General features: G+C 42.5%; 2 protein-coding genes across 5 annotated transcripts in view; one reads left to right on the forward strand and one right to left on the reverse strand.

Annotated features, from left to right (window-relative positions):
- The window catches only part of PSMB7 (proteasome 20S subunit beta 7), a 31,888-nt gene extending 21,871 nt beyond the window's left edge, over positions 1-10,017 (forward strand). Inside the window, exons 7-8 of the mRNA XM_060251143.1 lie at positions 6,852-7,003; positions 9,798-10,017. Of these exons, the coding sequence (XP_060107126.1) occupies positions 6,852-7,003; positions 9,798-9,909 (264 nt within the window). The 3' untranslated portion in view covers positions 9,910-10,017. The remainder of the gene's footprint in view (positions 1-6,851; positions 7,004-9,797) is intronic.
- A 911-nt stretch (positions 10,018-10,928) lies between these two features.
- The window catches only part of NEK6 (NIMA related kinase 6), a 109,134-nt gene continuing 98,090 nt past the window's right edge, over positions 10,929-21,972 (reverse strand). For all 4 annotated transcript variants that reach the window (XM_060251139.1, XM_060251140.1, XM_060251141.1 and 1 more), the window contains exons 9-10: positions 17,296-17,409; positions 10,929-12,720 (exon numbers count right to left, since the gene is read on the reverse strand). In XM_060251139.1, coding sequence (XP_060107122.1) covers positions 12,610-12,720; positions 17,296-17,409 — 225 coding nt within the window. In that variant the 3' untranslated portion in view covers positions 10,929-12,609. The remainder of the gene's footprint in view (positions 12,721-17,295; positions 17,410-21,972) is intronic.

The raw sequence follows: 21,972 nt of genomic DNA on the forward strand, positions 1-21,972 counted from the left end.
TATCAGACATGCTTATGTTCTCTGTCTTTAACATGTAGAGAAGTTGGACCAACTTGGTTTCTCTTATGGTTGTTATGAGACCAGAGTGTGGGAAAGGAGGGGGTCAGAGGGAGGTCATCTGGGAAAAACCAGTTGAATATCCCTGGGCCAAGGGAGGCCAGACTGAAGGCCACCCGGGATCGGGCCTTCTCGGTCGTCGCTCCATTATTGTGGAACCAACTCCCCGAGGAGATGAGGGCCCTAAGATGTTTAGATCAATTTCGTAGGGCCTGTAAGACCCACCTTTTCAAGGTGGCCTAGCGATAGAATCAGCAATAAAGCTAGGTATGCTGCTGGAAATGTTTTTATTATCTGATGTTACGAAATCTAATGTTTACAACGCCATATTGTTATGTTAATTTTAATAATTTATAACTGTTTTAACCATGTTTTTATAATGTAAACTGATGTAATGTGTATTTTATGCTGTGAGCCGCCCTGAGCCTGCTTCGGCGGGGAGGGCGGGATAGAAATAAAAAATTATTATTATTATTATTATTATTATTATTATTATTATTATACTGCCCTGAAATCTTTGGAAGAAGAAGGGATACACATGCCAATAAACCAGTAGTTGTTTGGGAGATACAATAGCCAGCCCTGGACTTTATTGCAGCATCCTCAGCCAGATTTCATATGCAGACATTACATTTAGATAATGGGCATTTTTAAAGGCTTGCTAGGGCAAAGTATGCTTTGGAGATAAGAAGCATCTATAGATGTCCCAATCAGTGTTCCCTCTAAGCTGAGTTAGTGTGAGCTAACTCAGTTTTTTTAGCTTCTGGCTCACACATTTTTGTCTTAGCTCAGGAAAAAAGCTCCAGAACAACCTACTTACTACTACTTACTACTTTTCAAACCAGCCTATTGCCTATTGCTCTACTCAATGGGAGCTTTCAGCAGAAGCCTTTAATACTTCTACCTTTCATTAGGAAATAATAGGAATGTGTGCTACAGCAGTGTGCTCTTCTGTCCACATAAGCTTGTTCATCTTTCCCATGACCACACAAGTCTCCTCTGCCATGAACTTTGACATGTTAATCCTGAGTGGGCAGAACATCTGATCTCCTGCTTCAGTAGCCTATGTAGTTTCTGGTCATAAGTAAGAATATTTCATCTGCCTTATTTTCATGTGTGTGACTACAAAATTAGGACTGGAAGGCAGAAAAGGGGAGCTGCAAGTGATGCAATTTGGTGATAGGGAGAGCCTGATTTTGCTGTTCTGGAATTTGTTGTATCGATGAGGTTAATTCTTCATTGTAAAGGCAGCAAGTTGTATAAATATGCACTACATACTTGAAAATGTTTTATCTAATTGCCCCAGCTGTATAGACAGAGCAGCAAAGTTCAGTGGAAAACAGTGCAGCAGCAAGTGTAACCAGTTAAATATGACTGTCTTGAAAATGTCTGTGTACATGGCACGAAAGCACAAGTTTCTTTGGCTTTCCAGATTGTCTTGTTCATACTACAACCCAAGCACTATCAATTAATGTATTAATGTAGTGTGTAGAATGACCTGTTCAGTAGCAGAAGGTCTGGGAGTATTTGCAGTATTCTTGCAGAGAGTATTTGCAGTATTCTCACACAGGGATTGGATAAACATATGGAGCAGAGGTCCATCAGTGGCTATTAGCCACAGTGTATTGTTGGAACTCTTCGTCTGGGGCAGTGATGCTCTGTATTCTTGGTGTTTGAGGGGCCACAGTGGGAGGGCTTCTAGTGTCCTGGCCTGACTGATGGACCTCCTGATTATGCCTGGGTTTTTTGGCCACTGTGTGACAGAGTATTGGACTGGATGTGCCATTGGTTTCTCTTATGGTCTTATGTTCTTAGACTTCCTTGTTTTCGAGGCAGCTTTCAGTAGCCTGCAGCCACAGAAATGTGTGGCTTGACCATTATGTTTCATAAATAGTAGATGAATGGGAGAAATAGTGTGCTTACGCAAAGCAGTCTTGTCCCAAATAAGAACCATGCTGATAACTCAGAGAGTTTTAACATTTCCTGAGTGATCACTCAAAAGTGAAGCAAGAACAAAGCTACTTCAAATCAGTTTGAGGTTTGAGCTTCAAAACAGTTTATGAAGTGCATTCATTCCCTTCCCACTGCACTGCAGGAAGTATTGAGTATTAAAATGAAAGGTGCCTTTGCTTGTATTTCCCTATTGATTCCAAAGATGGCGTTTGGTTCACAGGCACATGCCAGATGTGAACCAACCTTTCTGGCATTTCCTCTTTGGGATTTCCCCCCCCCCCACAACTGGAGGGGGGGCAGACAGTACAGATGGACCATGAAGCAGTCAAACTCTTTTGATTTGGAGTGGCTGCCTGGGGTCACCCCCCTTCCAGAGCTTCCCAGTAGATTTAGTTTTGCTTCCCGTTATGTATTGATCTTGAGGAAATTTCTCCCAGAAGACAGGCGTATCCACATTTCTACACAATCAAGTCTGCCGATTACTCTTCCAAGGTCTAATTAGCCTTCTATAAGACCTGGTATCCTTCATGCCTGGTCCCAAACTCCCAATACTTTTGTATAGATTTTTACTATGGCACTAGCATTCCCCTGGTCGTGTCAGAGGTACACAAAGTAATTTGTACATTTTGCTTTTGGGGTACAAAAAGGGTGTTGAACAAATGTCATTTGTATGCATTGGAACTGCAAAGAAAAGTTTGGGAGGAAACTGGATTTTTTAGCAAGATACAGCAGTTTAAAAGCAAACCAGATACTGCTTTCTAACATGTAAGTGCCCTTTTGGTGTACTTAGAATTTCTTCCAATGGCATACAATAAATTGTTTGTAGACTAGAGCCAGTGTGGTGTCATTGTCAGACTAGGATCTGGGATACCCAGGTTTGAATCCCCACTCTGCCATGCAAGCTTGCTGGGTGACCTTGGGCCAGTTATACACTCTCAGCTTAACCAGTATTTCACAGGGCCATTGTGAGGATAAAACTGAGAAGCAGAAAATGATGTAAGCTGCTTTGGGCCCGCACTGGTGAGAGAGGCTAGATCAAAACAAAATAAATAAATATATATGAAAATTAAATTTTAGGATCCCTGTTTTTAATAGGATAGCATACCCCAGGCACTCACATTATTTTGTCTGAGACATTCAGAAATGTAGGCGAAGTGTTTCTCTCTTGAAAGCTTTTTGTAAGAAATTGTTGAACATTTGATACATCCTTGACCAGCTTCTTCCCTTGCAGAATGCTTGAAAATAAATTTGGGTGCTCTGCTCTCCCTGCTCTGCAAATCACTTAAGTGACTGGAGCTCTCTGGAAGACTAATGTAGAAAAGTTCTCTACCAGGGGAGGGCTATTTGGGACTCTTGCCACTGCAGTTGGAGAGAGGTAATCTATCAGTTTTGGAGTGTCTACAAAATGCAATTCTCCAGATAACAGGTTTAAAGTAAAGATTTAATACCGTCTCTATCTACTATGATGTTGCTGTGACAGTTTAAAACTCGTTCTCTAAATCTCAGCAGACTTTATAGCCAGCAGTGGGCCAATATAGAGTTTAATGGCATTACAACACATAAATCATCTTTTAAAGATGCTACCAGTAGCTCCAAAATTAAATGCAGACAATCTCCTCAGTTATAAATAATTTATCAAACACCATTTCGGATGAGCCTCCATGCCGAGTTATTTATTTTAGCCTTTACTGTTCAATTCCTCAGACGCATTTTGAAAGATCCATTACTGGTCAGTTTAATGAACTTGGGGGTCTGCTGTGCCCCCCTCCAGCAGTTTGGCACAGCTGTGGTGACCATTACGTGGCTGGCCTGGACCTCTTTGTGCCTTTTACAAGTGCTGCCCATTTGTCATGTGGCGGTAAATGGAGGAGCACATTGGAGTCCTGGGACACATTGTGTGATGTAGCAATGGTGGAAGCCGAGTGGTCTATAAAGGGCTGCTTGTCACAGCTGACTTGTATTACAGTACATCACTCTTACAGTAATCTCATTTAAGGAACATCCGTGGGCCCCAGAGGATGATATTCCCAGTTAGCTTGGTCTTTGCAACCATAAAGGAAGAAGCGTGCCTTTTATATACTCAGAACTTTTAGAGGTTTTTTTAAAAGATTAATTATTACACTGCGTCATTCGTGCCACCATCGTTAAGACTGTGACTGTCAGCACTTACAAGCCTCTCTTGTGATTCTAAAAAACTCACTTGGTGGGAGCTGGCATTTGGGGCTTATATGCAGGACCAATTTTTACTGAACAAGGTTTCTCAGTGCCATTACAACCATCTTTTTAAGCAATAGTAATACTGTAGTACATGTGACTGTTCTTTTAATAGGAAGGAGTTTGTTAAATCAGGTTTTTAAAAATGTTGCTTAGGCTTGATGTGGCAAATCTTCCTTTAATATTTTAATTATATGGGGCCTTGATATATGAAGTTTAGTTTCTCAATATCATAAGTAGTTTTAAAAGCTCCTCAAATACTATTGCAATTGGCCAAAAGTTGAGCAACCTTCAAAGAAAGATAAAAACCCTGTACAGTTGATCCAAGCTGTCATGTTGTTTTCCCCCCTAGTTTCAGATTTTTGTATCTGTTTCTGCTTGCTGTTCTACTGAATTATTTCTTGCTATGTTTTTTTTTTTAAAGACTAGGTTCAGCAGATTTTCATGGACATGTCTGAATCTTCCCTGGCATTACTGCGTTTAATGAAAATTATTCTAGAATTAAGCAAGGAGGAGCCATGTTGTGCTAGCATACACCAGTCATTCACAGGGTGACCCCAGGCCAAAGCTTAATTTGAGAGTATTTGAAAAATTTCCTCTTTCATTTGGCTGAAGGATGTCTGGCTGAATGCAAACCTCTTGGTCTGTGTCCTAATTGAGCGGTGAGAATTTGGGGGCCTCCATAGTAAGCCCCTTGTGTGGAGGATCGCTAGAGAGTGCTGAACATGTGCTGGGAAAAGGCACAATTGCACTTCAGGGGCCTCTTCAGTGATACTCATGCAGCTGCTGCTTAAATCTGAAAACCCCTTGGGTTTAGAAGGAAAACACACCCTGCAATCCTTATTCTCCTGTGAAGCCTGAGGCTGTGTCTGGAGGATTTTTCGGAGATGGGAGGAGTTGCTGTTTGCCCTCTGGCTACTGGCTGAGCATTGAGCTAGAAGGAGCCTTGGCATGGGCAGCTCTGTAAGGTTAGGTGGTCTGAAACTGGATTGTTCTGGAAGATGCAGAAGTGGGCTTCAGAGAGTAAAGCTTAGGTAAGTGCTCAGCTGGAGTGGAGAATTTTCCATACAGGAGAAGCAAGCCAGATCTTGAGGATACTGGCACTTTCAATCAGATTTTTCTACTGGTTTTTTTTTAGCCATTAATTATTATTATTCCAGTGGGGCTTTGGGGGTGGGGTGAGGATTGCAAATTTAGGTTTAGAAAGAAATTTGTAAGTAGTTATTGAAGGGGAGTTGCCTTTTTAGAAATCTTTAACTGGACAAGCTTTAAAGACAGGTCCTTCCACCACTGGCAGAATATCTTCTGTAATTTAACCTTCTCCTGGCACTGCTTACAGGTTACAAGGAAGCCCAGTTATGCTTAGGAAATCATATGAACTGTATCTGTAGTTCCACAGTGGTGGTATTTTATCGGCTGCTTCCACAGATTCTTCCTAAAATACTACAATCACAATTTGAAAACACTGTTTTACTTTTGGCTAGAAATGCTTGTCCAGAAGTTACTGAAACACAAATTTCCTTTCTTCTGTGAGTCTGTAGAGGGTGCTAATGTAATGGGAATTCCTTCCATTTCATGTTTATGGTAGAGGGTGACTCTTTATTAAGGGTATTTCTTGATGCACAGAATTGGTCACCAAATGCATCTGTTCTCTGCTGGAAAATCATCTATTAAAAGGATGACTCTGCAAAGTATTCATAGGAGAGTTTGTTCTTGTATAATTTTTAAAGTGCAACATGTAGTTACCTGTACAAGATGTGTTGCCAAAGTAATCTGGATACTGTTTTGGTGAGATTTTTAAAGGCAGATGGCCTGTTCCAATTTGTGTGTAGTTCACCTTTTGTTAACTTTTATAAAATTGGGTTTTATTTTCTAAGAAAAACACCAGGAAATACCTGTGATGGGACTGCTACTAAGTCTGTATCTGAACAAAGAAGCAGTGGGAGGGGGAATATTGCAGATTTATATTGTGTCAAAAATAAGTAAGAGCTGAATACAGTTGCAATTGCACAGGGGCATTTATCTGAGCCCCTCTCACTGGGCAGCAGAATAACACAGATCTGATCATAGTTTTGGGCTGAAGTTGCTTACCTGCAGAATTGTTTCCTTAGAAAGAGGGCAGGGTACATTTGAAGTTCAAGCCTACTGGTGGTGGTGGTGGTTGTGTTGAATGCTAACCAGGAATGGTTTTGCCTGGGGTGTATAACTTAACAGTATATGTTCACACAAATGCCAGGCATAGCAGGAAAATACATGGTTGGGTTCAGATCAACTGTTGTGGGTTGATCTTGCTGAGCTACTCAGGCATAGATGTAATTCAGTATGGTAATAGCGTTGTGCATATACATGCAAGCGTGCATGTTCGCACTGGCATATTTGCAGGAATGGCAGTTTCATCTCCTTCCCTCTCAAGAGTTACTGCCTTAATGTTTCTCTGCCTGTTTGAATGCAGTACCAGCTCATACCGTTTCTATAGAAGAGTCCCTCTGCCTTTCCAGTGTTTGTAGCCTATGATATGCTGAAGGTGTGAAATACTTGAGAGTTTGTGTGTGATGAACAGCTTAGCATAGCTGCTTGGAAGTGTGGCAGGACTGTCTCTCTAAATTTTTTTGGAACTTTTCTTCCAGGAAGAGGAAGCCAAGCAACTTGTGAGAGATGCCATTGCAGCTGGGATATACAATGATCTGGGATCAGGCAGCAATATTGATCTGTGTGTCATAAGCAAGAACAAGTTGGACTTCCTCCGTCCTTATGACACGCCCAACAAAAAGGGGGAAAGGTGAGTGTCTTGTACTGTCAGTGGTGCTAGAGTCTTTGAGTGCCTGTAGATTCCACTTGGTTTTCAGAAGCTTAATACGTACCAGGTGTCTGAGGAGTGCATCTATGGACTGTAACATTTGTAACTGGAAGTACTTCAGAGAATGTTGTCCTGATTGGAGTTGGTGGTACAAACTGTCCTAGCTTAGATAATTAATATGCTCTTTTTTGAAAAACAAATTAACAAAAGAATTGTTCCTGCAGCATTTGTCAGTCTGCAAGGCCTGCTAGTTTCAAAAGCTGTATGAGTTCATTGTGATAAAAACAGAGGGCTTTGAGAGAGACATTCACAAGGGTACAACAGAGCCAGCATTTCCTGAAGGAGAACAGCTGGCTGGCTGTGCTGGTTAAAATGGTCTGGATTGAAGAGGTGGCTCTTTGTGTGTGGGAAACAAATGTTTTCTCTCTGCTGGCTGAAATTTTGCTGTTGTAAAGTCCAGCATTGTAACACCTTGACAGGAGTGTCCGAATTGCATCTTAGCTCATGGAGAGTTGCTCCTTATTGTCACATATTAAGGAAAATGATACACAATAGCATAGTGATGTGTAATGAAAACTGGTTCACATAGACGAACCCCAAATCTCCAGCATCTAAAATCACAATAGTTCCCATTTTGTTATTATACAGTGCACATTCAAAATGGCTTCTGTGGAAGATCCACAAGTAATCTCCAGTTGTTATTTTTTCATGAATTGTCTTGGTTCTTGATCATGTCAAATAATGGGTTTCCATCCAGCCAGGAGGAAATGGTATTTGCTGAGGTTTATAAGTGCTTGGTCTGTGTCCACTGACAGGTTTTGCAGTCTGTACTTTCACCCCAAGTGCAAGGCACAATTGAGTAACCATAGAACCTGCTATTAAAAGCACGATAAGAAAGGTTTTCTGTAAATAGCATTCTGTGTCCTTATAGTGCTTAGCTCTTCTGGGTAAGGTCAGCTTTCAGAGCTTCCCATAGGTAAAATTAGCACACACTCTGCCATGACATCAGTTAAGGTGGTGAGCAGACTTTTTCAAAATTGTATGCCCCCCTTGACTGGGCTATGGGATTTTTTTTTCTTTGAGGTGTGTAACAGAAGCTGGAGTGTTGCTGTGCCTAAAATGCAACTTGAGTTTGATGCTTAGAACCCATTAACAGTCCTTAACGAAATTCATTTCAGTTTAAATTTTTGAGGAATATGGTGGAATAAATCTGTTATATCTTCATGCTTTGATTTATTGCTTCTGAGTAACACTACCCAGAATTACATAAGCAGAAGAAAGATTTATACCACATTTGGCTGACCCACTGGGGATACAGAGCAACTTACATTTCCCCCATCTCCATTGTATCATCACAACAACCCTTTGAGGTAGGTTAGGTTGAATGACTGGTCCAGCATTTCTAGCACGCTTCCATGGCTGAGTGGGGATTCAAACCTGAGTCTCCCAAATCCTAGTCTGACACTCAGACCATCAAGCTGTGTTCACAGTAACATTGTTTCTGCTCACCCAGGTCACAGCCAAACTAGATAGGACTTGAGAGCCAAAGGGTGCTACACTAAGTAATGCATTTTACATCCGGATTTTTGCTATTCTTACATAGTAAAAATCCGGATGTAAAACGCATTAGTTACTTTTGGTGCATTCACACTACACTATCTCATGTAATTCTGAACCTGGCCCCCATGCAGATCAATATACCTAGAGAGTAGCATCAGGCACAGGCAAGGATAATTTTTCAAGAGACCTGAGAATCCCTAGGTTTGCCAAAAAAAAAATCACAAACGCTAAAGGGGGAGGCTACAAGAATCCCCAATAAGCACTGTCTGTGCAACTACAGACCATGTCCAGCATGAGTGATGATGGCAATTGAGGTGAGGAGCAAAGAAGCTGGGCAGCCTGCGGGAGCTGTGGCTACTTTCCTCTTCCAAACTCTAGAAGGAAGATAAGCAGCAACAGCTACTGTGAAAAGGAGGTGGGGTGTTTCCAGAAAGGCAAACCCCCCCCCCCCGGGTGGCTGAGAAAACATGGGCACTGAGTTGCCATTTGTCCCCATCTCCCCTAGCATGGAAAGAACAGTGGCCAGGCTTTGGGTCGGCACTGCTGTCCTCCCCTCCTTCTGCCCTTGCCTCTCACCACTTCTAGCTGCCAAGAAGGTGAGGGGGGAGGTGGCTGGAGCTAGCAGTTCCTTAACACCAATTGTGTTAGGGCTGGGATGGACCCTAGGCATCCAAGGCCAGCTCCCATGACCTGGCAACAAGCCCCTTTTCTCTGCTTCAAATTGATCTGTGGCTGCCTTTGCTCCCTTCCCAGCACAAACACTACCAAAAGCTCAATGCCCTCCTCCTTCCCTCCTGGCAGCAGTGGGGGAATTTCCCAGTGAGTTTCTTTGCAGATCCCTGCTTGTTCACATCTAAAGCAGTTTAAAAAAAAAACATAGGTTAAAGAAAGCTAAATCCTGCCCCACCTCTCCTTGCTGCACTCTGGTACTGAAGCCAGGTTTTTGGTGGGGGGGGGGGAGGGGAGAGACAATGAAGTGAGGTAAGGAACAGGCAGTGTTTAGTTCTTCCACTGCCTTTATTAAAATGTTGCAAGACATGAACAGTTGCCCATGTGTATAAATACAGTTGAATCCCCATCTTGTTTAGTTGGGCTTCAGCTGCTGATTATATCCAGTTTCTTGTATGGTGTGAATCCTGTTGTTCCTGTTTTATTCAGTAACTACTGGAGGTTTTAAAAGTACCTTTTACCAAATGATGGATTCTTCTTCCAACAGGCAAGGAAGATACAAGTGTGACAGAGGAACCACAGGCATTCTCACTGAAAAAGTTACTCTGCTGGATCTTGAAGTGATGGATGAAACAGTACAAACAATGGACACTTCTTGATTTACTGAAAATTTTCAGGGCCTTGGAGTGGGCTAGGTGTATTGCTTTTATATTGAAACAGCTTTCTGTATGCTGGGCTGTTCAGAATTAATAAACATTTGGGAACTAGTTGATTAAGTGATTTAGTGTGGGGAACAGAGAGAAACTCACAAATAGGCAAGTGAGCATTCCTTATACCTCTAAGTAAGAAAAATTTACTCAGTGCTCGGTTACACACCACTCTAGGGACAAAATGTGGATAAACGTCTGGCCACACAGAGTAAGTAAACTTTGCTTATGGGAATAGGCAAGTGTAGCCCAACCCACTGCCTCAAGGAAGGCTTTAAGTATGGTATTTAGTGAGAGGTTCCATTACTTTGTTAAGAATAGGCTATTGACTTTAAAACTAAAGCTCTCACAGTAAATTTCAAAAAACATGTGCAGTGGCATTACTTTGTGGATGAACCTGAGGAGGAATAAACTTATTCATCTGCACATATTTCAAGTGCTACCCTTCTTCTGTGGTTCACACATATCTGCTTAAGATACCGGAACATGTTCAGCTGGCATTGAAAATTAGCCTAAATGTTCCACCCTCCCCCCTTCATGTGCATTAAGTACTATCGGAAAGTGCCACAAAATTTCAGGGGCACAACTGTTACACTTATTTATAAAACTTCACTTTATGTACATCCTCCAACAATCAAGCACAGACCTTTTCCTCTGGACAGCCTTCCCAAAAGCTTCAGAGAGATTAGCTATATATTATGATGCAGTTGGGGGGGGGGAGCAGTGATGAGGGGATGCTGATACCAGCTTTCAGCCCACCTTGGGTTCAGAGGGGACTTGAGACTGATATTTTGTTGCTAGCTTGTTCCAGACATACCTGTTTGGCCTTGAATCATCACTGTTCAGATGTTGCAGGAGTGCGCAGGCTAAACAACATTCTACTGTTTTTTGTAGGAAACCACAGACTAGATAAAACCTCTAAACCAAAGACATGCAAATTACCAACTGCATGCCTCAACACTGGGTGCTGCTTTTATTTTTACAAAGAAAACTGTTTATTTTGTAAATCATTTAAATCTCATCTAAAAATGCACAGTTGCAAAATTTTCTTTGGAAATAACATTTACTTAAGTGCTAAAAGATCTTAAGTAGCAAGAAAGAGACCAGAGTTAGCAGACTGATATTTAGTTTGAAACTCCCAACAGCCAGAGACTTATTCGGTATCACACATCAAAAAACTCTTTGCTTGCTTTTAAAGAAAAAAAGACCCTCCCCCCAGTTTGTAAGCAGCTCAGCACAGAATTACAGGTAGACAACTTCTGCAGAGCTGAAAATTTCCTGGCTCTCTGAAGAGAGCAATAGGTTGGACTTCTGTGGGCTTTTGTAATACATGCAACTTCACAGCAATTAAACAGATTGATATTAACATTGGAGGATTACTTCAAAACCATTTAGCAGTTGACATTGCCCTTTTCCCTATAAAGGCAGGAAGTGAGCTGCAGAAACTCACTGAAAGTACATTTAGCCATTTTATATTTAGGAAAAGTAGGATTTCCTTTGACGATTCAGCCTATAGAGGCCATACTCCAGTCCTTGAAGAACTCTGATGTCACACTCTAAATATTGTCTTTAAGAAATTCCGGAGTGCAGCCCTATTCCTAACTAGGCATTTCTACAAAATGATGTATTTTTAAGGACAGTGTATTAATTTGGCTGATTTAAAAATATGCAAGTGAAAAAAATTTAACAAATTTCCTTCAAATCAGCTTGTTTAAAATATTCACATTTATAAATGAGCTTTCACAGTTAAGAAGTGTTGTGATATTGAGTTAAAATGAATTTTCTTTAAAAACACTGCTTTAAGTAGTTGTGGGATTGCTGAACTACCAGTGATTTTACAAAAAGGTATCCCCTCAAACCCCTCCCCCCACTTCTGCTTTCAGTAACACTGGTCTTCATGTAAGAATGGCTATTGAGTTTCTCACAAGTTCTCTGCCAGTACAGGCAAGGAAAATTACAAAAAAGCTTTGGTGTGAGGCAGAATCTGGAGTCTTCCTCAGCTGCAGCCACATTAATAAATAAAATGCATTGCATAATAGCCATTTTAAAGTTTCAGTTTAAAAAAAAAACCTTTAGAGGTGTTTCCCTTTCTCCATATTCATTTTTGCAAAGAAAGGAAAGTATAAAAACTCCAGGCAGATACTTTTAAAAAATAAATGAACTAGAAACTGAATTTGCTATTAACCATTTGCAGAGGAGGCAAAGTAGCAGTTATACAAAATTACACAAATTCTACTGAAATTCTTACATTAGTATAAAGTGATTTCACCAAAGGAATTATTTCAATATTTCACATTAGTTAAAATACAAGGGGTGTGTCAAATGCACAATGAGAAACCCTTGCTCTTAGTCTAACCTAGATTACACACAACAGTTTTAAGAAAGGATCTTAAGTTATCTACGTCTGTAACATGTTATTGGCTTTAAAAAAGAATAACACACACCTGCAGCAGCATCTCACAGCCTTCACTGAGAGCATATCCACTCTGTGAGAACCCCTGCAAGTGGCCTGCAGAAATCATGAAGCATCTTTCAATGAAGGCTCAACTCTCCCGCTTGACTTTGGTGAGGCACCTCTTGGTTTCATTCTGAGACAGAAGGTTCAAGTAAGACTAAGCTGGGCTGGCTTTTCGTGGAGCACATTTGCTGACTTCAAGTGCTGGAGGTCCAAACATGCATCTGTTTTGCTAGCTGATGCACATAACCAATGTCAGGTCTTTGATCAGGATCTGGGTATATGCACATGCTGACCAGCTCCCGCAACTGCAAAGAGACAAAGGCACATAAGACATTCTGCAAGGGCTAAAAACAGATTTCCAATCTTGGAAGCTCCCAATCTTAGAACTTTCCATTGTGTGAATAAAAGCATCCCGTGCCCCCAGTGTTTTTATCCACACAGTGCTGGTACTCATGCAATGACCGCAGGAGATGGATCCCTAATCTGATAAAGTTGCATGTAAAGTAGCCAAAATCTCAATGTACACTATATTGTGGAAGATCCCACAGTTCTTATGCATCAACACCACACTGAAAATAACTGAGTCTTGAGTTTACACAAGTAGAACATTTCTAGTTGCTTTTAAGACAGTAAAGTATGTATATCGAAACACAAATGCACAACTTAAGTGTACGCAGTTGTATGTTAACACTGGTATTCGAGAAACTGCAAGAAAATCTTGTACAGTTTTGGACAAAGTGGCAGCATATTCAGTGCATATGACTGCCAACTTCAGATTGGAAAATTCCTGAAAATTTGGGGTGGAACCTGGCAGGGTTCGAGTCTGGCACAGCAGGTATGTGATGCCATGGAGTCCATCCTTCAAAGCTGCCATTTTCTACAAGGGAACTGATTAGTGTAATTCCAGGAGATCTCTCCAGGGCACACCTGGAGATTAGCAACACCATCAAAGCAGGATTTACTGCTTCCACATTGACTACTGCAATTAACCCCTGTGTTAGTTGAATCTCACCACCTCCATCTGTTAAATGGCTTTAAAAACACACAGCAAATAGTGTAAAAACTTCAATGACTTTTCATTAGCTATCTTGGAGAAACTTATTAAAAGCATTCAAAGAATGTAAAACATTCTAAAGACAGGTCTGCGGGAAAGCCCTTTAAAAATCAAATACTGCCTTTGCTACTGGTTCAAGGCGACTTATATGTTCCATTTATAAAAAAGACACTAAGTAACCTGGCCCAAGAAAGCTTAACAAGAATCACAAACACCACAGAGTGTACATAACCTCAAAGTATCCCACATCTGAGAAAAAGGGGAGAGGTGTGGTAGCTGATCAGGAAATGAGTGTGAATTGCTACCCATTTCTACACTGAACCTTGTAGTGCAGGCTGCAGAAATAAGCCTAGCGGCATCTGACACAGATATAACATGGCCAGGCATAAAGTCTACAAAGCCAGGCTATGGTTGTGGAGGTTAAAATAGCTCTTCCAAGAGCTCCTTCCTGTACCAACCTTGCTTTGGGCCCATTAGCCAGTTGAGAGAGCTGTGACCCTCTTGTTCACACCACTTTTGCTTGCATAATAAAGAACATACAGAAGTGCTACAACTTCCACTGCCCTAGCCTTTTTATTTTGTACTTGAAAGATGGGAGCTTTTAATTACACAGCCCCTGGAAGCAGCTTACACACCCTAAGGCACCAAAAGAAACAGCCATGAGCCTCTGATCTTCTCCCATCCTCCCAGTAGCAACAGAACCAATTATTTTAATGGTAATTAAAAGCATGACCATCCAGCAATCAGAAGCAAGGAGGGCAGTTCCCTGTGTGCAGCTGGGTTGGTTTTATATGGGTGTAGAGCACCACCTTTACTGAACTGAAGTCAGTCATAAGTATGAATAGAGACACTGAGCAGCTGCCTCACAGTATCCTCCAAGGGAGCCTTGATGCAACTTAGCCTCATTAGGGATGGAGACAGCACTGGCTTAGAAGGCCTGAAGCACAGCTCACCTCCTGGCTCACTGCTTTCAGTCAGACTGTATGACAGAAAGCAGCCTCCTGTGAGAGGGTGGCCACTTGCCACGGTTGCTCCCTTGTATGCTTAGCCCCAAACAAGGGTTATCACTTGAGCGATGGCAAGAGGCCCACCAGCAAATTCCAGGCCTCATTACCTTGTGCATCTCACCAAGTTAATCTGAGTTGCGTTGGACAAAACAACCTGCTAAAGGATGACACATCCACTCCCCAAATGACTTTTTCAGCAGGAATAGTGGATAGCGTTTTGAAATGAAAACTACATGCCTGCGGTATACTAGTCTTCATCATGTAGGTGATTGCTTTCCACCACGTAGTTTTGTGCAAGAGCAGAACAGCTCATCCTGTGATCTGATCCTGAGTTAGTGACCTGCTCCTTGCAGCCTGTTGCATGTAAAAGCACCATCTGGAAGGGGGTTCTCTGGAACCTGCCACTTTGGAGCTCTCCACCATCCTTCTCACCCTGAATTGCATCACTAGAATGCACACTCTTTAGCGCTGCCAGAGGGAGGCAAACCGACAGTAATTGGAGAGACAGGAAACACATCTGTCAACTCTCACTAATTCCTGCTGCCAGAAGGCAGATCCCGAAGAGCTGCAACAGCAGCTTGGCAAGGCAAAGCAAAGCATTCTCTCCAAGCCTGACTTGGCCACAGAAGCTTCTGGGAAGAAAGATTCCCTTTCCAAACCAATTTAACTGTGCTTTGCAAGCTTGTAAGTCACCACAAAAAGACCCAAGTTGTGTAGGTGGGGTAAGACATCAAGCCTTCATACATAAAGGAATCAAGCAGCAGGCTGCTGCAGAGGGTGGGTGGGAAGGCCTGGGGGCCTGTCCAAAGCAGCAGCAGTAGCCACTCCTGCAGCACAAACATCCCAGTAAGTAAAGGAATGCATGCTGGGGATCTGCCTACAGGAGGAGCCAGTTCAGGTCTCCCTCTATGTATGTATGTATTTAAAACAGTTCTAAGCCTTCTTTTCTCCCAGGTTACTGGGATACAACATGAGTGACAATGAACTCAGCACATCATAGCATACTTTTAAGAAAAACAAAATAACCAGCAGAAAAATTTAAAAATGAAATCCAAAAGAGACTGCTGTCTTTGAAGGTGCCCTGAAGGTTCTAAAGAATTGCTTGACCTCGGTGGGGTAGGGCGGGATATAAATCGAATAAAATAAATAAATAAATAAATAAAACTGCAAAGGATCCTCTTATTTCCTCTGAGAGGCCACTCTACAAACTGGAGTGGACACAGGAAAAAAAAACTGTGCAAAACCTACCCTTGTGGGAGTTGACTGACCAAAAGGCATCGCTGTGCTCAGTGATGGGCTCATATGTGACAATCCAGTGTGTGTACTGGCATCAGAATAAAGCAAACAGATTTGATAAGAGACAGACTGGAAGCTTTGAATAAGCCTTGACTGCCTTTGCACATCACCCAAAACATTTTCTCCATGAGACAAATGTCTACCAGCTTCTCTCCCTGGGCAGGGTCCAAGTGCATCTCAGAGGCTTGCACTGCACATTCTGCAGGGCAAGCCATATGTTGTTAATCCAGAGGTCGTTCACTTGGTTCTAAGGTGAGGATGGGGTGGTGGAGGAATATAAATGCAGAGTCTCTAGGGCTGCTAGACATCTACTCTTTCTTCAGTTATCACAGAGGAGCTGCAACACTCCCACTTGTTCGGGTTCTCTTAAAATATCATCCTGTGGAAATCAAAATAGGATACAACAGGGACACTACCAAAACAGACCATGCAGAGCTGGTAGGCATGCAACAAGTAGGTTTTCCTGCTCAGACTTACTTCAAATTCTAGAAGGTTGCATTTTTATAGGTAGTAGGAGAGAATGCAAACCACTAGCTTCTCTCTAGTACCCAACACATTCATTCTTAAGGCATGATATTTATTTATTTATTTATTTATTTATTTATTTATTTATTTATTTATTTATTTATTTATTTATTTATATTGGAATTTATACCCCGCCCTTCACACCGAAGTGTCTCAGGGCGGCTTACAACATAATAATTTAATACTACAATTTAAAACACTTACAAGTAGAATTAAAACCATAAATTAATAAAAACAAGATAGATAAAACTGGCGGTCTACAGATGCATTTCGTTCCATCCAAAATATTTCCTTGTCAGTCAGTATTATAGGCCTGCCGGAAGAGGGCTGTCTTACAGGCCCTGCGGAACTGCCCTAGGTCCCGCAGGGCCCGCACCTCCTCCGGCAGCTGGTTCCACCAATAAGGTGCCGTTATTGAGAAGGCCCGATCCCTGGTGGATTTTAGACGGGCCTCCTTTGGCCCGGGGACTACCAACAGGTTTTGTGAACCCGAGCGTAGTACTCTCTGGGGAACGTGTGGGGAAAGACGGTCCCTGATAGAGCCCGAATCATTAGTGACCAAGTGAAAGGGAGCCTTCTTCGAAGCAGAAGTCAGCAATAAGCAGTCAGGAGTAAAGACAAAGGCTGGACTGAATGCTGAATAGGCACAGCCACACTGTATCACTTGCATAAGCTGTCAAGTAAACCCAGCCTGTTCCAATGTCTCAGCAATGCTCTTTCTCCAATTATCACTTCCCAGTTTATCCACTGCCTTATGATATGTGCCTTAAAAGGGGCATATTTCCTCACTGTATCCTTTGAAAGTGAAGCTCATAAACACCAATTTATTCCTCACTTTCAAAACAGGTCCGTGGAAGCAGCCTTGTATTTTTTTTTTTAGGGCAGCTGCCTGAAGGGGACCTCAGTTTCATCCATCTGGGTGTGGGCTGTTGCTTCCTGAGACTCCCCACAGAGCATGTTCAGCTGCTCTACAAGTTGCTGTTTTGAGAGTGACTCACCTTTTCAGAATAATGTTCAGCTGGAAGAGGTGGGTAATCGCATTGCTCTATCTTTTGGCAGAGAGAAAACAAGTTCATTTTATCACCATAGAAGGGACTCTGAAGAGCTGCCATCTGGAATGGGGAAAAAATTGGAAGATGAATAAAGGCAGGAGAACATCAGCCATCCATGATGGTGCCCGAATTGCAGTTTACTTTTAGGCAGGTTTTGCATAATTGCCAAGCAGCACTGCAGACATTTTCTAGACAACAAATGAGATTTGCAAATTTCTGACATCATCATGTGCAGCTCAGAAGGTGACAGAGATTATGACAATTCTCCCTCAGTTACTTTGTAAAAAATGTTTATGCTTCTTTCATTAATGAACCCAACACTATTGGTGCAGCTGACTTTATCGATACGAACATCCATAGAATAGCCAACAAGGCAATGTAATAGAGAGCTTCTTTCAAAATAGACTGGACAGCCAAAATCTGCTACCTCGCGGGAGGAACACCCACTTCTTCATCTCTGCCAAGCATACTGAGGGTTCCAGAAATCAAACTGACCTTCAAAAGGAGGATAACCATCTCCCAAATTTAGTATGAGTGCGGAAAAGGCAAACAGAAGCTAATGTACATTTTAAGGACTTTATCTTCCTTGGGTCTGGGAACTGACACTATCCCAACCCCCAAAACTATGCAGAAACAGAAGGCCAGTCCCCACCACCACTAGGAAAAAAAGATAACAACGAACAGAACTTCCCCCCTTCCAACTTCCATCCAGCTCTAATAAGGTTCGTCATCAAAGAGAATGCCGCAAGCCAGCGGCACAGAGGCTGCTAAGCAAGTGCTGTGTCCCCTCAGCAGGCAGCCCACACGGAGCCCCAGCTGCTTATTAATCCATAATGCTATTCAAGGGCTTCCTGTCACTCTCACTGTCACAAGCTGCCCCGCCACAATGAAGTAATCCTCCTCCTAATGAAGCACTATTGGATAATTGTTGATATTATCTACTCTGGTTAGAAGATCTTTTAAAACCATTTTGCCGCAAGCTGTGGCAGATCGGCAAGCTTTTAAAAATTATTAGTATTAGTGAAGCCAATGCTTTGCACTGCTATTTTAATCAGCGGGCCCATTTGATAATTGTTAGTCTTTTGTTCATTACTATGCATGGGGAAAGCTTCCTAAAGAAATCTGCCTTTCTTCAGACATTCAGCAAGCTCCCAACAGCGTTTAAACAAGAAAAAGAGAGTCACTCCAATTCTCTCACTCAATTTATGGTTTTAACAGATATTAGCAGCAACATCTTAACATTTGTGCGGATTAGGAATTTGGCAGTGAGGCAAAGGGCTTCTATTTCAACCTGTGGATGGTAAGCACCTAATGTAATCCAGATTTAATACAAAAATCTATTTGCCTAGGCTGTGATTTGAGCAATCACCCTGCATTTTTCTTAATACATTATTCCAGATGACACTGCAAACAAACAAAAACCCAAACAACCCACTATTGCCATTTTGCAAACTGAATGTAAGCAGTTACCTCCATTCAGACTTGTTCTACAGCATCTCAGGCATACGCAGGTCAGCTATTTGATACCCTTTTGCTACAGGTCTAGCCTAGTACATCCAGCAAATAAAATCTGTGCTCTGCCACTGAGCTAAAGGGCAGGACCTGGTCAAGAGATGCGCATTGTGTGAATAAAACCCTTAAAAATAAGATATTGCAGCAAGCAGCCACCCTGGAAACAAAGGCTCTAACTCTCATTATTGTGAGTATAAATCTGAAAATGTGACAGCAAAATTTTCCAGCATGACCTTCCATGTTGTCTATGCTTTCCCATTTCTGCCAGCTAATCACCAGTGTAGCTCAGAAAAGACACTGGTAGGAGGCTACTGTGCGATGAGAGTAAACACAGCCATGTGGCTGGAGGCTTCAAGAGCTCTTGTGAACAGCAGCTTTATCTTGGTTTTGCTTTTGACATCTGGATTAGAACAATTATAGGGAAATGGCCAGATCTTCCTCTGAAACGGACCACCACGCTGGTCTAAAAAGTACAAGTGGCTTTCTGTGTTTAAACTGACTGCCTTGTTAGAACTGCTAAAGCTACTGCTTGCAGCTATTTTCAGAGACTGGAAAACTTATTTTTATCTCCTGCAAGTTATCTTGATGACAGATCCCCAAGAGATAGTGATGGCTTCCCACTATTTTGATAAGGTTTAATATAAATCAATGTGAGTTTGTAAGTGTCAGGTTCAGGTGACATTATCTGACATCATACACTTTTACTGCTCTCCGCCCCCCCCCCCCCCCTCAAATAACACTATCGTGAATTCCAACTGACATATGCGTCTCTAGGCAATCTGGAGACAAAAATCCCTCCAGTTTATCTGCACAATAAGGAAGAATGCTCTGGAAAGCAACTTACAGCCAGCCAATCATTGCTTTCTTCACTTTTAACAAAGCAAGAAAGAGAATAGAGTGTTGGCATTGACATTTTCTGTGGAATTCAGCAAGGGGAGGGAGGAAGATAAGGGATGTTAATTCACACCTCATTAGTGAGATGTGAATAGCTAGGGATTACCATCTATTACCACTGAGCAGTTGTGTTCACACTTCAACTCAGCCCAAGCAGCAGAGTGTTTGCTCAGGGGCAGGCCACATGTGTGAACATGCCTCTCTGGCATGGCACTAACAGTTGAGCTCATCTAGGCAAAACTGAAAGCCTACCACAAGCCCAGAATTACAGCAGACCAAGCAGTGACAGGAAGAACACTCTGGCTGGCTGGCCTAAGTATGACACAGAAAAAGAACCTAACCAAACTGCACCAATTCAAGACAAAAGGCCTTCCTTTGGGGTAAGTAATGTAGAAAAACCATAACTACATTCTTAGGGATAGATCCATGTTGGTCAAAAGCAACAGAATAGAGTCCAGCAGCACTTTTAAGACCAATGAAGTTTGATTCAAGGTATAAGCTTTCATGTGTTATGTAACACACGAAAGCTTATAGCCTGAATAAAACTGTGTTGGTCTTAAAGGTGCTACTGGACTCTTACTTTATTCTACATTCTTAGGGATTCATTCACCACCTGATGCTGGTTATGAAAGAGACAATGGAAAGGTACACCAAGAGCTGACATGCAATTTCATTTAGTCATTTATCAATCACATTTATTTTGTGCCTTTCCCCCCAATGGGGAGTGGAATAAATCATTCTCTTCATTTTATCCTCACAACCAGGGCTTTTTTCCTGGGGGAATGTGGCAGAATGGAGTTCTGGAACCTCTTTGTGGAAACAAAATTCTCAAAAAAAAATTTAAAGTTCATGAACAGCACCTGTGTTTTCTCCTTCATCTAGCTCCAATTCTGAGAGGAGCTGGTGAGTGCCATTTCAAAAGGGCTGCTACAGGTGGCAGACAGAGATGCAATACTCTACTACACACCTTGCAAAAAGAATTATCTGGAAACCAAACTGAACACATGAAGCTGACTGACTTAATCGGGGTCTGGCCAATGGTCTGCTGAGGTTAGTATTATTTGTACTTTGGTTGGAAATATGCTTCAGCTACTGGGAGGGCAGCAAGCTTGGAGAATGAGTGGGTGGGCTTCTACTCCTCAGCAATTATCTCCTGTAATAGAACAGCCCAGCTCCCTGGACTAAAACTAGAACAAAACTCCCTTTCTGCTTTACAAAAGATGCTCATGGTAACCAGGGCCGGCTCACCCGCTAGGCAAACTAGGCGGTTGCCTAGGGCGCCGAGAGGCTGGGGGCAGCAAATTGGTCTCTCCCCCCCTCCGGTGCCCCAGGCAAGCGCTTAGTTGGCCTCCCTCCCCCCTCCCTGCTGCTGCTTCTGTTAGCCCCCTCTGGGCCACCGCCCCTCCCCCAGCACTCCGCTCGCCTGCCCACCGCCGCTGCAGCGGTGCTTCATTCGCTCCCTTCCCCCTGCTCGCTGTGGCTAAAAGTAAGTTCTGCTGACTTTGCAGCTCACGCCTGCACATTTTGTCTCTTAACAAAATGCGCAGGTGCGGGCTGCGAAGCTGGCAGAGCTTACTTTTAGCTGCGGTGAGCAGGGGGAAGGGAGTGAGCGGGGGGGACAGGCGGAGCGTCGTGCCGGGGGGGGGGGCGGGCAGAGCATCACGCCTAGGGCGCTATTTGCCCTAGAGCCGCTCCTGATGGTAACATTCAGCCAGGCTTGAAAAAGGGGAATGGAACCAAACCAAATGTCTGAGGAAAGCCCAGATGCCTACCAGTCCTTTGATCCTCAAATGGCTAGCAGCCATGGAAACCCTTTCATTTGAATGGGAGCAGCCAATAACATGCCCTGCCCACTTTCTGAAAAATACGGTGGATAGCAGAGGAAGCAGTGGCAGATGCTAGGGTGCCTATGGCGAACCCTGCTCTAACCACTACACCCACATTGCCTTTGTACCACCAGTGAAAAATATTAGCACTAGTTACAATTTTTTTCCCAGGTCAACCTTTTAGAGAAAACAGCTAAATCCTGTTGCTGGTGGTTCATGGAAACAATGGCTGGCGATCCTCTACTTTCCATTACTTAACAACAGTACAAAGAAGGGATAACTCAGCAGGCGATGTAGTGCAATTTTTCTACCATCAAAAAATGAACAAACAGATGAAGAACACAGTTCCATCCATTCCTATTAACTGTTGCAGTGCTTAGTCAATAAAAAC

The sequence above is a fragment of the Heteronotia binoei genome, chromosome 12 (assembly GCF_032191835.1).
Source record: "Heteronotia binoei isolate CCM8104 ecotype False Entrance Well chromosome 12, APGP_CSIRO_Hbin_v1, whole genome shotgun sequence".
Taxonomy (NCBI): domain Eukaryota; kingdom Metazoa; phylum Chordata; class Lepidosauria; order Squamata; family Gekkonidae; genus Heteronotia; species Heteronotia binoei.